This window comes from Leguminivora glycinivorella, chromosome 1 (genome assembly GCF_023078275.1).
Source record: "Leguminivora glycinivorella isolate SPB_JAAS2020 chromosome 1, LegGlyc_1.1, whole genome shotgun sequence".
NCBI lineage: Eukaryota > Metazoa > Arthropoda > Insecta > Lepidoptera > Tortricidae > Leguminivora > Leguminivora glycinivorella.
Window position 1 is genome coordinate 4882089 of NC_062971.1, and position 17170 is coordinate 4899258.

The 17170-nt window shown below is 40.1% G+C and overlaps 1 protein-coding gene across 1 annotated transcript in view; it reads left to right on the forward strand.

Moving 5' to 3' along the window:
- The window catches only part of LOC125232804 (trithorax group protein osa), a 130248-nt gene that overhangs the window by 45429 nt on the left and 67649 nt on the right, over positions 1-17170 (forward strand). The window contains 1 exon segment of the mRNA XM_048138619.1: positions 5301-5363. Coding sequence (XP_047994576.1) covers positions 5301-5363 — 63 coding nt within the window.

Consider the following 17170-nt stretch of genomic DNA (forward strand, 5'->3'; position numbering starts at 1 on the left):
ATAATTGACTGCAACGGGAGCGAAGGGTTTTGTTTGGCACGCTCGCATCCTCGAAGATTTACATATTTCTACTATACTCCCGGTTGTATGAGCCGCACGTGGCCGGCGGTCTGCTGCCAACGATAAGACATGCTCCTTAACTACCTCTTCCTACATATTCAACATTATCTATAAACACGGTCCATCTAATTTAAGCTCTGTGTCTTCAGGTATACGGTTGCTTCTGATTTGTGTTTTCCAGAGTAGATACGATACGATATTAGCAAAGCAATTAGTCCTTACTAACGTAGATACAGCTATCAAAGTGACATTACTGTTTATGCAAATGTGCAGGTGATTTGAATTCTTATTATGTAATATCTTATACCATTAGCATTTAATGCATGAGAGGTTTTATTAAAATAAGTACCATACAGCAGTCATCAGGCCATCATTTGTTTTGTTCAAATTTGTGACACGTGTTTAAAAGTTTAACAGTAACACAATTGTTGTGTTTTGGTTACGATGTATGAACTAGAATATGTACATTTTTGTAGTCCTGGACAGTTAGATACAAAAGCAAAACTTCCCTTTCGAATAGGTATATTTTTTCCAAAAATTTCATTTAAACTAAGCAATTCATGTTGGTCGATAATTCACATAGAAAATACTTTACGTGGAAAAAATGAAACGTCAGTTATAGCTATCACATGATAGACGGAGCAGAACATCAACCCTCGGGAGCGCGCGTCTTCTGTCGATTTAACTTTACGCTTCTCTCTAAACACTCCGTTAGGGTTACGAGAACTTCACCTCCAATTTATGCTAGCGTAACCGGAGCCGAGAGCGCCGATACCCGTCTATTCAAATCTTTATTACACCTGTCAGGCAGCCGACAGTTACCCTTGTTGCCCACCGACGGCAAAATAAGGTAGAGTTCTGCAAGACTCATTAACAATGTACCTAACGATAATACTATCGTGTTAAACAAACACTGAAGTGTGATCAGTGTAATTCGCATATCGATGTACCTACCTAATCTTTCTTCTAAAAAATAAATTGTTTCTCAGTAGGCAGGCTTCACAAAAGTCTCGGCAAGCGACGCGCGGTTAGTACTCCAAGATGTCAGTAGAGAATTTCGAGAGTCAAGGACCATTCCAGCATCGTGATCGCTAGTGTCCTACGCTCGAAATGAAACGTCGTATCTTATTTTATGATTAGCGGCTCGAAAGCGCTCAGTAATTTTGTTAGTTCCGCCTTTCTGGTGCTGGGGGCGAGTACGGCGAGTGGAGATCGATGCGCGTGTTGCGTGCGAGAGTGACGGGGACGGCACCAGCCGGCGCTAGCGCGGTCCCTGTCGCGCGCACCGCCTACCAGGCAGCCATGTTTTGCTCGACCTGCGCTCGCCCGACCGCCATTGTAGCTAGTGATGTTCCTCGTAACTTCGACTCGATGTAACACGCTATTAATACCAACTCTCGCCCAACTTACTCGGCCTGCACCAATATCTGCCGAATTGCTTTTCCCTTCTATAAATCTACGAAAGGGATCTAATAGAAATTGCTACAGTATATTCAATTTAAAATATTTCATTCTCGCTATGTTTTTGAATGGTTTATGAAGATGCTAGTTTTGGGTTTGAATTGAAGAAGAACAATGAGAAAGTGTTGTCTTACATAGTACCTATTTCACCACTACCTCTTATCAGACTTAGAACATTAGATTGATGAAATAAAGAAGCATAACGATGTCACATCACATTTCTATGCTAAATGGAATGCAAATTCACTTATGAATGCTCATAGGCGACAGCAATCAACGAAGTTGTAGATTCAGCGTCGTGTAAATAGGGGACATTAACTTAGGAATTGTATAGAGAAGTTTATGTGTCGATAAAATAATGTCGATATAAAAGGCTTGCGGTGCGGGTCCGGAATTAAAATGTCAGACGCGCGGTTCAGGGGGCGAGCACGGGGGCTCGTGGGGCGCGGGGCGGGGCGGGCCGGCCGGCGTTATTAATAACCATAAGCCCGTAGACGCACGAACGTCCAGAGGGGCCAGGCCAGCGCGGTAATGAGGAATCACTAATTATATTTTACTGGACTCCAGCATTAAACCAACGATAATTACTATGCGATGCTGCGTTTTATACTTGTAGATTTATTTTTACATACAATCGGAACATCCAACTTTTATTGCAGCTATTATAATGCTTTATCATTACTGACTTTAGCTTGCTTGAGCTTAAATCCATAAGAATACATACGTGTCGTTTACTTAAGCCTCGCTACGCTATCTCCAAAGCTCGCTGAATATAACTGGGCTAGAATGACAAGTTATAATGGTCCGGCGGGCCGCTTTAATATTCCCCCACAGTCGCTCGCGACAGCTCTGCGCGCTGCTAGCCCGACAGTAAAAAACAGATAACACAGTATATTTTATTGTCAAGGAAATATATTGTCAAAGGCCGTGCGATTAATTGCTCGACTCTTCTGAAGTGGGCTTTGGGGATTTTTGCCTTAAGGAATTTGACTCACATAGTTTTGGAATTTCTTTAGATATTTGTCTTAATTATTTAAAGGTTGTTATTGTTAACAAACTGTTATAAAAGTTGTTGTAGTTAAAAGTTGTAAACAGAAGTCAGGATAGGAAAAAAGTGGTTTATAACGCATAATGTCATTTTTCATGTCTTTGTAGGTTAATAGTTTAGTTAGTTTGCTTTTACTTTGCTCTGCCTAACAGGTAGTGAAGCTCCGTACTGTGTGCAACAACAACAAGTAATATTGATATACGAGTATGTAGTTAGATTAATATAAGGCATACGGGATATATTACCCTCATGAAACACATTTAAGGTCAAAAACTTAATACAAAATATGTAGTTCTTGTGCTCCAGGCGCTCCAGCCCGCTCTCATAAACACACAGCAAAATGCTACAGATTCTGCGAACTTTAGTGTGGCATATCGCCCTCGCTAGCAGGAAGCCTCTAAAGCGCTGACTGCAGCGCATTCTACAGCACGCCTGTCACTCCCGACGCTCGCATACTTGTCTGCTCAACAAACCACTCTATCTGAACTCTCTGGACACGCATATTTGTCGAGTATTATGAGGCCACGTTACACTTGGCTCTCGAGTCACCTCCACTTGCGCAACAAAAAGAATACCAGGCCAGGGTTGCCGGAATGCACGCTAACAAATGGGGCGGAGCCACCCCTGCAGAATAATCATATTCTAGCCAAGTAAAAGGAAACTAAAATTAATACGACGTGCTTTATCTCACTTAGCTGCTTAAAATGTGTTGTGATTACTGTTTAATGCAAGACTAAAATGCCCAAAATTCAGTATAGGATGATAGGACAAGCATTTCTTGCTGGTGTTTACATTTTAGTTTTACCTTTATCGCTCTGTAAGCCTGTATTACAAAGGAATCAGAGTAGCTCTCAGAGAGGAGAGTGCGTCCAGACTATAGAAAATGTACGAGTCAAGGAAGAAAATTGAAAGGACACATTCAATGCAGCCAACCCTATTTGAAGTGACTCTCGGAACGGACGTCAAAGGTCTACCCTGACGACGGCACGATTTAGTGCGGGCGGTTGCAAGCCATGCTCTGGTTGCCTACAGAGCACAGCTGAGCTGAACACTTACCAACCAGGGTAACGTGACCTCTAAATCCGTATTATCTGCACGAGGGGAGCGCGTACTTATACCGATTCGTTTACCGTTAGAATAACATCTCACTGCGAAGGCGGACTACAGCCGAACCGTGCCGGCTCTAACCGCAAACTCTCATTTACACTGCACCCGGTAGAGTCGAAGTACTCTTTCGGATTCACTAGCGCCGGTTAGTTCTATCCAAATCTAAATTCGGTATGCGAAGAGATACCGCAACCTCAGGACTGTTAGTCCCTGGTAGGTACTTTCTAAGGGCATGCAAACTAGTATTTGTGTGACTCGAACGTCGTAACGTAACAACTATTCATATTGGGATATTACACAGATACTGGCTTGTCTGCGGTTAAAGCTCGTTACGCTAGGGGAATGAAGGGTCTGGTAGTCGTAGTAATTTGCCCCCCCGTATTACACATGAAGAGCACGTTTGAAAGATTAGAACTTGTAACGCCGCCGTCGATATCGGGCGACGGCGCTCGAAACGTCGGTTTCACGACAGACGCCCCAATATTAAAGCTATTCCGCGAAAACACGCTCAATTTCTTGCTAACTAACTACAATGACTAAACCAATACGGGCTCTGTAGGTTGTGACAAAACCGCGAATAAGATAAACGCTTTAAAGATAAAAAAAATATTCCACTCCACCTCATTCAAATCATTGGTCGCCTAAAAATTAATACTTTTCTAACATGTAATCCCTAAAGGTTATAAATAGTAAAATAGTAAAAACAAATTATAAGACAATAATATACCGAGATAATTAGGACACATATTTACTAGTCCTATCATTAGTTTATGTCGACACATTAAAAACATTCATTCATTAAGGCTAAAGGAAAAGCTATGATCAAGTTTGACTTGCCACACAGACGGGGATAATGAGGGTTGCCTGTGGACGACAAAGTAAATTGTCGACAAAATAACTACGTTTCGCTTTGGCGCATTCGAGACTCATTTCTTTCTTCCCTCGGATGTAAGCACGAACTTGTTTTTGTTATTCAATGTAACGGGAGAAATTGAGTTTCGCCTTAGTTCGACTGTCGTTTAAACGCTTAACATGAATCGAAACGATTGGACACTTAAATCGTCGACAGTTTTACTTTTATGGCGAGACAGTTGTTGCGTTGATTTTAAAAAGGCCAGTGCTAAATAACGGCACAGCGGTGTTATTTTACAAAAATGTTTATGATTCATTCAATAACAAACATCTTTTATCTTCCTGCAATGTAGCTCTAAAACTTAAAGTTATTCCTAGTGCCTTAGTATACCTCGTATATAGTATTCTCCGCGTCCGTTCCTAGAATTCTCGGGTCGAGAAAGATTTTAAAATATCTCTCATAAAGGCAGATGGAAGTGGAAAGGAATAGTTTCGTAGAAGCCCGCCGCCGTTTTCAATTAGTCGCTTAACTGAGTTGCCGACTACAATATCTTGAGATTGTACGGTCGTACATTTACTTGACATGACATTTTGTCACTATTACAAGTTCCTCTAAGCCTTCAAACATTTGATGGCTAACATATATATGATATAATTCGTATGTCAGTGGCACGTAATAATAAGTTCTAAATTATTTTTTATAATAATGTTGTAGTAATAGTACTTTATTTTGGTATGTTTTTCTTAACTAGGTATGTTTTAACTTTCGCAGGGTTACCCACCTCCGCCGAGGCCACCTCAGCCGTCCACGCCAAACGCACACGATCCTGATTCGGTGAGTCATTTATTAATACTATTTTTACTTGTAGGAGCTTCATTTATAATCTGTCAAGTCACTGAGAGTAATCTACGGAGGTATTTTAAAAACCAGTTTCATGAGCAAAATCAATGAAGTGAGAGAACAGCAGACAAATCAATTATCTTCTAGCAATTACCACTATTTTTTTTGTTTTCATGTTAGTGTTGTTACTGTTGTTAGTAATTATGAATTTTAATTCAAAAACCGTCTTCAGTTTTCCGTTAGCGTTTGAATTTATGTGAATAGAGCGTTGACTTCTCCGCAATCAATCAACGACGACATGCGGCTGATGAGTCACGGGACCGCTTATTAAAAAGCTATCAGGCGCGTGCTAATATCGAATAAAATACCTTCTGCGTAACCAAGTCACTCGCAAAGATAGTGCAGTCAGCAGTGTAGGTAGTCAAGAGTTTCTGGCCCGACTTTTAACTGATTAAACATCTTTTCTATCTCATTGGAATGCAAATAGCGAAGCATTTCTGTATTGAATTAGCAACGTTGGACAAGAGTGATGTACGCTAATGGCTGAGTAACGTACCGGCTAGAGTCACGTACGTAAACAATCAAGTAAAGCGCTATACTGAGTGCTACACGTACGAGTTAATGCCGAAGTAGACTTCTCGTAGCATTTAGTGCCAGTAACATCCTGCGAACAGTGTTGCTTCTTTAAACACCAAACACCCTTTAAAATTATAAAATCACCTATATTAATAAGATAATTTTCTGCGGGATATGATAAAGATGCTGCATTAACTGATTAATGAGATCGTTATAAGCTCAATATTCGTGGTAGTGGTCGGTAATTACCACGGCCTCGCCGTCTCACACGTGCGGGAGCCGTACTCCAAACGGAACGGTTATGAATAAAAATAATTGTAAACGCCGCGTCTTCATTAGCGCACAGCACATGTGGGCCTGTGAATATGAGCGGAGCCGGGCCGGGCTCTATTTGCGGACTGACACTCCATATTCCGAGTTAGCAAGCGCACTCACTTCACAATAAGCTTGTTTGCTAAATTATGCCTCGCTCGACGATGCTCCGTTTAAAACGGAAACCTTGCGCCGTAAATAATATTATTTACATACATCGCTATTGTTTTTATTCGCGAATTGAAAGCAATTTCCTTATTTTACCTGAAGGAAATCGAAGCACCTTTGCGCGCCGGTAACATGAATGAAAGTTAAGTTTGATTAAGTTAGGAAGAGCGGAGTGGTTTTGTTGATCGGGTGTCTATTTGTGCTGCAGCTATTCATTTGGCCATTTCATTTGGAGCGGATCAAAGTGATGGCTGTGTCGGACGGGTGATGGGAGAGTTCATTTAGCCGGCGGGCGCGCCCTCGGTGCCGCTTGCGTGCATTGCGTTGCGACCTATGCGATAAAAGTATTGCCGGCGACAGTGACATATTCGTTAAGGGCTGTCACTCGCCCTAACGGACAGCTAGTAGTGTCAGACATTATCAGTATGCACGGTTAATGTAGGCACATAGTGAGCACTGAGCAGCTAGGGTTTTTAGTATAGTACTTCAGGCTATTTTAGACTGCCTAGTTTTAAAAGTATTTAAACGTTGTCAAATTATTTGCTAGAATCATACATCCGATCAATATTATTTTGTAGAATCTTACTAAAAATCATAAAATGCCATCATTTCACGGTTAACAAATATATTACACAATCTCGTTTGCAACAGCTGATCTAATCCCCCTTTTCCCTTTTTAGTCTTTTTGTCAGAATCTATCAACCCTATAACTCGTGTGCTTGTACGCGAGCCTGTTTGATGTTGATTGATACCGTTAGGCGGGCGGCATTGTCTCGGGGCCGCGGCCGGGGGGCCCAAATGAGTGGAATTATTAAACCCGGCCCGTACGATGTGACGCTTTTTGTAATGACTGCCCCGGGTCCCCTCGCTATCTATTGTAGCGCCCAACAACAGATCCTAGCCGTATTTTTTATTTCGCTCTTTGATTCTTTCAAGTGCGATTTTTAGATATGATATTAGGATTTTTATGACTATTATTTTGTATTTGATTAGCGTCTTGTTTTGTTAAAGGGTTAGCAAAACTCCCAGTGATATTATCAAAGTACATAAAAAAACTATTGCGTGAAAGAAAAACAATTTTAAGATATAGGAAGTAAAATTCTTTTGACAAATTTGATGTTTATTTTGAGCACAATACATATATTCAACAAAAGCTAAGAAAATTATTCACCGCCTCTGCCGCCGTTCGCAAGAACGCGAAGGGTTCTAATTCAAGTTATTTATTTATGCAACTCCAGGCTCTCTGAATGACGGGTCTAATGTGCCGGCTCAAGAGGAATAGGCGCCGAGGGGAGTGCTTTGTATAAATGTCCTTTTACAATATCATTCATAATCGCGTGCATTACCGCCGAGCACCAGAATGGGAAACAATATACTACGATTATACAATGCCTTAACATTGGAGCTCACAATGCAGTTTGAGCTGGGATTACCGTATAACCAGTCATATGTTCGGGCTGCTAGAATGGCGTGTTGTGCTGCTAACTTGTCACATATGTATTTGTTTCTCAGTGTTGAAATGCGGTTATTGAGAAAATGTTAACTGCTATTACTATCTAATGACATTTGACGACCGGTCTGGCGCATTTATGTGACCCTTTGTCCCGGGTTCTCCCGGTAAGGGCATTTATTTGTGTGATGAGCACAGAGTTCCTGAGTTGGATGTGAGAAATATGTTAACCCACAACACAAGCCTGAGCTACCGTTACAATCTGTGTAAGAATCCTAATATTTATTTATTATTTATTTATTTATTTAATGACAACATTATGCTTTAAAAAAAATGGGGCTCATAGGGTACAACTTTTTTACCTTTTACGACCATAATACCCAACTTCGTACAACTTGCGCGAGCATAATAATGCTCTGCTGGAAACATTACTTATGTAAGCATGTATAAAAGTAATGCGTAATATTCAAATGTAAAAAGCGAGAGGCAGGGCAGCCCGGTGCACGCTCATAACAAACGAGATTGAGTGGGGCGGGACGCAAATGAATGACGGCACCAGCGAACGTAATCAGCCGCCGGTGCGATCCGACGAGCGTGGCTCCTCGGCCGACATTTCCAGCATAATAATACTTTACTCACTGACATGATAAAACAAAATATAAACCACTCATGATCCCTCCTAGTGATTTCTGTACAACCCTTAACCTCTGAAACGCGGCATTGACAATTTGCGCCGCAAACAAAATATCTTTATCGAGTGAGCCATCGCAGTCGGCTGGGTCCTCGAGCCGCCCAACTTTCTGATGGAGACCTCCATCCCTGTCTACCAAATTGCTAAGGGTTGACACGAGACGAGTCTTATCTCTGAATTGTTGTTACGTAAAAATATTGCTACGAAGTCTTATATTTAAAATACGTTATCCTAGTTTCTTGAATATAATTTACTGTTCTTGTCTTGTGTCCTTTTAATGATACGTTTTCCCTCAGTTACCTTAACTAAACTAGGATTCCTGACTAATGTTACCGAAAAAGCGATGGCACTCAATTTCGCGAGTTTTCGCGAGCCTTCCTCCGTTCACGACCGCCCCAAGCACAAATTTCATTTGGGGAACATGAGCTCTTCCTCCAAAATTGCGAATAGTCAAGCGCCCGAGTTCCGTTTTTAATTGAATAAGCCGAGGGTGCTATATAATCCGGTCGGGCGCGCCTCGGGCCAAAGTCGAGTAAGCAGCCTACGCAGTAGGTACGCAGCCTCTGTTTGTTTTTGATTTGAAAATTGTGCCTGTTTTCTGGTTTCGCAGTGTTCTCGACTTATCATTGCTAGTTTTACCTTTGGCATTTTTCATTTACCTACCTAATTGTGATTTTTTTTAAATTTCATCACTTACTAAAATTTATATAATACTTATGTATATAATTGTGTTTACCATTAAAAAAATGTAAATGGCCCACGCCCATTCCTCTTATGAAATTGAAAAAAAAAAGTAAGATGACAATTGACAATCCCTTCTTTTGAGTATGGACAATGGATAGAGCATAGAGGTACTATAGTAGACAGAGAGAGTTTCACTGAAGACCAGTTGTGACATAACAATGGCGGACGGTGTCAATTTAGTGTTACTATGTCACACAAATTTACTCCACAGAATAAATGTGCCATGTGCAAACACCATATAAAATCAAAACGAAACAGGTCTAAAAAAAAAGTGCACCGAGTGCAAACGCTATTAAAAAATGCAATTTAACATAAGAAAAAGATATGTAGTGTATTTTTTATTACATGTCAGTAGATATATACATATAATATAAAATAATTACTCCAACCGAAGATTTAAACATAACATAGTTCATGTTCGAAAAATCGAATTTAAGCATTTATTACTCGGGAAATTATCAAACACGCCTATTAAAGTATTAGTAAGGCGGCGGAATTGAAAAAAGTCGTCTAGTTTTGAAGTTGATGTGACTGGAGAGTATACTGCTGACAAGTGGTATCGTTGTGATCGGTAGACTTTACTGAGTACGAAATAATGACTTGTCGCATTCTCAGACTGTGGGGGGGTTAACTATGACGTCACAAAGATCGCGGTCCCGGGTTTCAATTTTTTGCTAATTTGTCTAGAACCCCTTATCCAATTTTGAAAAATGAGGTGTCGATTCAAAGCGTATAACATGCTGATTAAGATTATTTATATGTGAAAAGTATAGTTTTTTTAGTTATTTTTTAATTGACAATAATGCAAAAAAATACTTTTTTTTACTCTCTTTTTTGATTTTTGTGACTCAAAAAGGCAATGAAAACGGCCACTTAGCTAAAAAATATGTTATATAAATCATTTAACTACATTATTAAGCTATCTGTTGCTTTTTAAATTTCTACGATCGGATAATAAATAAGCAAACTACAACCACATACCTGTAGGCGGGGAGTACCGCTTGACACGCGTTCCCATACATTCGGCGTCTACCAAATTACACCTCGCGCAAAATTCGTTTCAAGCAGATACACCTCTAATCTTATTCATCGTAACCTATCAATATTGGTATCATTTGAAAGCACAATTAAAGTACTTTAAGAAACAATGTCAATCATTTTCTTAAAATCAATAATCGCCAGTCTGCGGTGGTTACAAAGGAAAAAAGTGGGTATGCAATTTGACTGGTTTCCTAGGTTTGATACCCTAGACGAGTTTAGGGGGAGGTAAAGGGTGACATATGGGTTGTTCTCTGGCCTAAAAGCTATACAGAGGGTCAGGGGAGAAAAAAACTAGGGTTTAAGTTTAGTTTTAAGTTATTTTTTCTTTTATTTGTTGATTTTATTGTGTTTAATTTTTTTGTAATTTTATCAAGGATACACGTTGGTTTCTTTTGCTGAAAATTCCCTTTTTTATGAGAAATGTTATGAATTTCATGGCATTTTCCGATAGAGACTAAAATTAACTTTCAAATAAGGCCACATAGTCATACTGATACTTATATAATATTAAGGGTAATACCAAGTAATACCGTTTGAACTCAAACGACTTAGAGGTGCGGTTTTTTGACCCAGTAGGTATTAAAAAGTAATCGTAAAATCAAAACGATTGGGCTTCGGTCGTTATACACATCAAATCACTAAAATGAAGTTACCTATAATGTTTTAGTAATTATAATCCTCACTTTTAGCCACTTTTCTCAAAACATAATTATTCACAGAAGTCAAGATAACATTAAGAGCATATTTATTATTAATAATGCGTTAGAAATATGAAATAGTTGTTGAGGTACACTTGTTAAGTACATGCAGCTCCTGCAAATACACTCAGTGTCAAAAAAATCACACATCTCAATCGTTTGCGTTGAAGCAGTATTGACCCACATATTAGAGAGCAGGGCACGCAGGCCGCCTCGTAAGACTATGTGTGGCACTGAGGAACCAGTGAAGTCAGGTCTATGGATTGCTACACTGCTGTCCCGCTTGCACTAGGTACTTCGCCGGGGCTATTACCCTTAATATTATATAAGTAAAAGTATGACTATGTGGCCTTATTTGAAAGTTAATTTTAGTCTCTATCGGAAAATGCCATGAAATTCATAACATTTCTCATAAAAAAGGGAATTTTCAGCAAAAGAAACCAACGTGTATCCTTGATAAAATTACAAAAAAATTAAACACAATAAAATCAACAAATAAAAGAAAAAATAACTTAAAACTAAACTTAAACCCTAGTTTTTTTCTCCCCTGACCCTCTGTATAGCTTTTAGGCCAGAGAACAACCCATATGTCACCTCTTTACCTCCCCTTTTAAACTCGTCTAGGGTATCAAACCTAGGAAACCAGTCAAATTGCATACCCACTTTTTTCCTTTGTAACCACCGCAGACTGGCGATTATTGATTTTAAGAAAATGATTGACATTGTTTCTTAAAGTACTTTAATTGTGCTTTCAAATGATACCAATATTGATAGGTTACGATGAATAAGATTAGAGGTGTATCTGCTTGAAACGAATTTTGCGCGAGGTGTAATTTGGTAGACGCCGAATGTATGGGAACGCGTGTCAAGCGGTACTCCCCGCCTACAGGTATGTGGTTGTAGTTTGCTTATTTATTATCCGATCGTAGAAATTTAAAAAGCAACAGATAGCTTAATAATGTAGTTAAATGATTTATATAACATATTTTTTAGCTAAGTGGCCGTTTTCATTGCCTTTTTGAGTCACAAAAATCAAAAAAGAGAGTAAAAAAAAGTATTTTTTTGCATTATTGTCAATTAAAAAATAACTAAAAAAACTATACTTTTCACATATAAATAATCTTAATCAGCATGTTATACGCTTTCAATCGACACCTCATTTTTCAAAATTGGATAAGGGGTTCTAGACAAATTAGCAAAAAATTGAAACCCGGGACCGCGATCTTTGTGACGTCATAGTTAACCCCCCACAGTCTGAGAATGCGACAAGTCATTATTTCGTACTCAGTAAAGTCTACCGATCACAACGATACCACTTGTCAGCAGTATACTCTCCAGTCACATCAACTTTTTCTGAGACCCTCCTGACTCGATCAACATGAGCTATTAATTAAACATGTTCAGAATTCAGAACCACATTATTATGTATCGGTCGGCAAAATGTCCACTTTTATATTGATGCAGTTGGCCCAGATGGACGGAGTGGCCGCGTTTGGCCGAATGTAATTATTGCGGTGAGATTTCGATAATGCGCCGCGAGGCCGCTCGGACATAATGTGCTCGAAAACGTGCTGCGTTTTCATAATTTATGCGGTTCACAAAACAGATAAAGCATTTTCATGTTTTTCATTTATTTTAATGAAACATCAGCGTGGTATTGATTAAATTGCACGATGTAATTTTTAATCCGTCCCCTCATAATTAACATACTAAAGCCTGACCAGAAATATATGATTATTGTCAGGAGGGCGCTGTTATTCTGATGTATGGGGTGACAGTTCAGTTTAGTATGAAGAAAATAGTTCATGGCGCGTAATCATATATTTCTGGTCAGGCTTTACCTATCACGAAGCCTGAGCTGTGGATTTATTGTGAATTTTAGTGTAATAAAGGTTTAAATATTAACCCCCACACATGACATAAAACAATTTATTTTTAGACACATAAAAAATGTCATATCTGTTGTATTGATTTTTCTGTTTTACCGCATGATAAAATACAACAATTAATTAATTGTCATAACTTTTCACTTCTGAATTTAAGGACCTTTGTAAAACGATTGTACGTAAAGAAAAATAATATTTGCAATATATTTTTTACACTCTCTATTCAGGTATGCGCACACGGCTTTCCTATGCAAAGAGGCGACGGTTCGTTTGGCAGTAGGGTACACAATAAAAAGATTTACCCCAATTACTGCGCCGTAGTGTGCCGGCGCCGGGCACTTTAATCGCGCCGTAAAAACGATACAGCCGGTAACGAGGCCGTAAACCGGACCGTACGATACGGCTCTGATACGCAACCGAACCTTCTCAACTTCTGCAACGCTATATTTCTTCTCGGGTTGTGTGTCATAAGTTACGACCACAGTTTGGAATTAATTGCTTCTGTAGAGCAAACATTCGTGCGCGCTGTTTTTGTGAAAAATAAGTTAATAATTCTGTGGTAAGTCTTTTGCAGTTCTATTCTGCTTCACGCATCGTGAGAATATGATTGATTCATTTGGACATCATCCTCGTTCTCGTATGTACAGTGTCTTTAAAAATGCTAGTAGTAGTAATAATATAAGGGTGAGGTGATGGTTGTCTATACTGACATAGCACGATGTATAAACATCCAACAACATGATGTTACACAAGTACTAGCCTATTTATAAAATCCAAATCGCAAAAAAATACAGGGAGCAAAATAGACGGTTGCAAAATGTTTCGCATTCGGGTAGTTAGTTAATCTGTTTCTACTCCTGAGCTCGCGTGCCGGCCGCCGCATTTACTTTAACTGCATCGGACATCGCTGCAATTTCCACCCGACGATATTAACATACTTCTCATTGCAACCACTATAAATTTAAGCCCAATTGTGACTTTTACTACCGCCCTAATTAATTCTTTTTAGGGTTTTTATTTTCATTTCACATTAAAGCGAAATCCGGGCGTGCTATAAATGCTTTACGGCAGTCTTAAAATTCACGATCACGGGCACGATGTGTCAGATATAAAGTTACGACTATAATGACCAGATAAGGAAAACTTCCAATTAAATGTCAGTTGATAAAATTTACCGCTTTCCATTTGGTTAGTTTACTTAACCTTAAAATAATGTAGGGGTAGGTTGATCTCCCTATTTTTATGGGATAATAGACGTTAGTTACCGCTTACCGTTTTGTACCTCGAATTAGACATTCGACTAGGCATTATTTGCAGGAGGGGAACACCTATTCCAAGCAGTTAAGTGATATATTAAGTAAATTTTGAATTATGGGATCTATTAGCCAGCGTTCCCACTTAAGCGTCGCGTGTCTCGGGGCGCGCAACGGACGTCCGCGCCACGCCACCTGAGTGTAATTCAAAAAACGTCTCCTCAGTACATTTTGTATAGGGGACCGGCCACATCAGAGCGTCGCGTGTCTCGGGGTGCGCAACGGACGTCGCCACGCCACCTGGGGCGCGTCTTACGTCCTTCCTATACAAAATGTACTGAGGAGACGTTTTTTGAATTACACTCAGGTGGCGTGGCGCGGACGTCCGTTGCGCGCCCCGAGACACGCGACGTTTAAGTGGGAATGCTGGCTAAGACGCGCCCCAGGTGGCGTGGCGGCGGCGTGGCGCGCGCCGCGCCGCTTGGCGGCGCGTCTTACGTCCTTCCTATACAAAATGTACTGAGGAGACGTTTTTTGAATTACACTCAGGTGGCGTGGCGCGGACGTCCGTTGCGCGCCCCGAGACACGCACGCTCTGATGTGGCCGGTCCCTTAAACATTGCTTGAAATATGCTTTACATACGAGTACATGGTAGAGCTCTGGTAGTGAGACTGTCGACATTTTAATTTTAATACAAACGAATAAAACATTACCAACTTCGAGTTTATCTTCCTAACGCAGCAAAACTTGTCTGCCAACCTTCCGAAATTGATCAAAAGGAAGTAGGTACCAAAACAAACTTTATTGGGAAACAGTGTGTCCTGTGTGTCGTTATTATTTCAGTGGAGTTCGGATGTCGAGTCGTCGTAAAACAGCCGTGTCGTTTACGGCGGCGACCCTGCGGGGTCGCAAGCCCGCCGGTCGCCCGGTCGTAACCTGGACCACCCCACCTTGTTTGTTTATCAATTTTCATAAACTATAAACAGTTGTTACTGTGCAGCGTTCTTGATTTACTAGAGTAACTTACTCAATTCGATACCAGTAGAGCGACAGCAACGGTAGAATTTGGAATTGTTTAGAAATCATCTGTCACCTTACTTACTAGGCTATAGATGGCGTAGACAAGTAACGTATCTTATTGAAACAGTTACATGAGGCTAGTACTGATATTGAAATCAAGTTACGAAGTTTGTTCCCTAAACTGTTAACTCAGCATCACAGCCAGTCATATGCACGTTCAATGCACATATTTATGACACCCTAGTCCCTGTATTCCGCAATAACTGCTTTTCACGAGTCACGTGGAAGCTCGCCTGACTGAATTTAACCGTCGCCTCCCGAGTTATCCCAATTATGACGTACGAAGGTCAACATAAAGATCGGCCTAAAGGAGTAGTTATAGGTAATCGCTCATGAGTCTCATGACGGCATTGACCCCGCGACCCCAAGTGGTGACGCAACGATGTCGCGACCATCAATCACCGGCTCGTTGGTGACGTTTCGCGACGCCAACACCGGCTGTTACCTAATCCCATTGTTCCTCTGCTCCCAATACTATGTCCCTGCGGCGAGACATACGACATTCGAACTGTTTGTTGTACCTTGTAAGTGTTGGGTCCTCGCTTTCTGGGTAACGTATTTTAACTTTCTGCGTCATTCACTACGCTTTGTAGATAGTGTTTAGTTTACAATTTTTGCAATTTGGGCAATTAAGGCTACTAAGCAGATTTTTTTCATACTTTATTAGAACCATTCGGCTGATCTGATGATAAAAACTTAGCTTGGTCGCTCCTATGTATTGCTGTGAAACAGTGCTACCACGGTGCGTATTATTTTTAAAGATCCTAATAGTAGTTGATATGCCGATACTTGAATAATTTATCAGTGGCGGAGCGTCGATACAACTTGAAACGGGTCATTTATCTGTAGATACAAAACAGATATCACCATCGAAAATTTTCACGCCCCGCCACTGTAATTTATAGACTGATATCACGACGAATTTGCCAAGTTGAGACACAATAAAACATTCTTATACCAATCTCACACTACCTTATTGACTTTGTATAACTTTCAAAGAACACTGCAATATTCCCGTTGAATGATGTCATGTATGGGCGGCACGGACTCCGGTCTTACGGCCGCTCCGTGACCAAGACTGCAAACGACTCATGCATACCTAGTGCCAGTCCAAGCCGAACAGCGCGTTCTGCGAAGCATCAAAACGAGCCGTTTTTATGCCGAGGCACGGTAGTCGGGTAGCGATAGCTTTTGAGGTTTCGATAATATTCACGTTGCTTCTTTTTTGCATATAGTTTTTAGACTATTGATCAAATATAAAAATAATATTTTGGGTCGTCCTAGGTACCTGCTTAGCTCGAAATTTAGGTATTTCTATTTTTAAGCAGTGTTCAGTCAAAGAAATATTCGAGAAGAAATTATTTGTATCTATATAAAAACAACGTGGTTGCCGATGTACATATGCATTTTGGGTCATTTTCATCCATGGGTTTAATGATATTTTAAAAATGTCTAATATTGGCCCTAAAACACCTAACAAAATATTAGAGTTGGTAAGTGAAGTCTTATACCATTCAGGACATTATTATATATATATTTTCTTAAAGTGTGTCACATTTTATCCATTGCTTATATATAAAAAAATTTTTTTTAATAAAAACCCTGTCAAAGCCTGAAAAAAAATTTCATGTTAATAAGTTGACGTCTATATTATTATAAAATGATATCAAGTCATCATTTTTAATTTGGGTCACTTTCATCCATGGGTTTTCAATATTTGGCAGAATAAAACGCAACGCAATAGAGTAGTATTTTAAATTTTTGCGCTGTGTGGCGCGCAACCGATAGCCAATCAGGTTGGCGCATGCCGCTGGCGCGACGCCGCGCTGTGACACGAGGCGTAGGTACCTACTTCTCGTGCGCAGTCATACATAATTTAAGATTGCCAGAGGGTCGGGCTT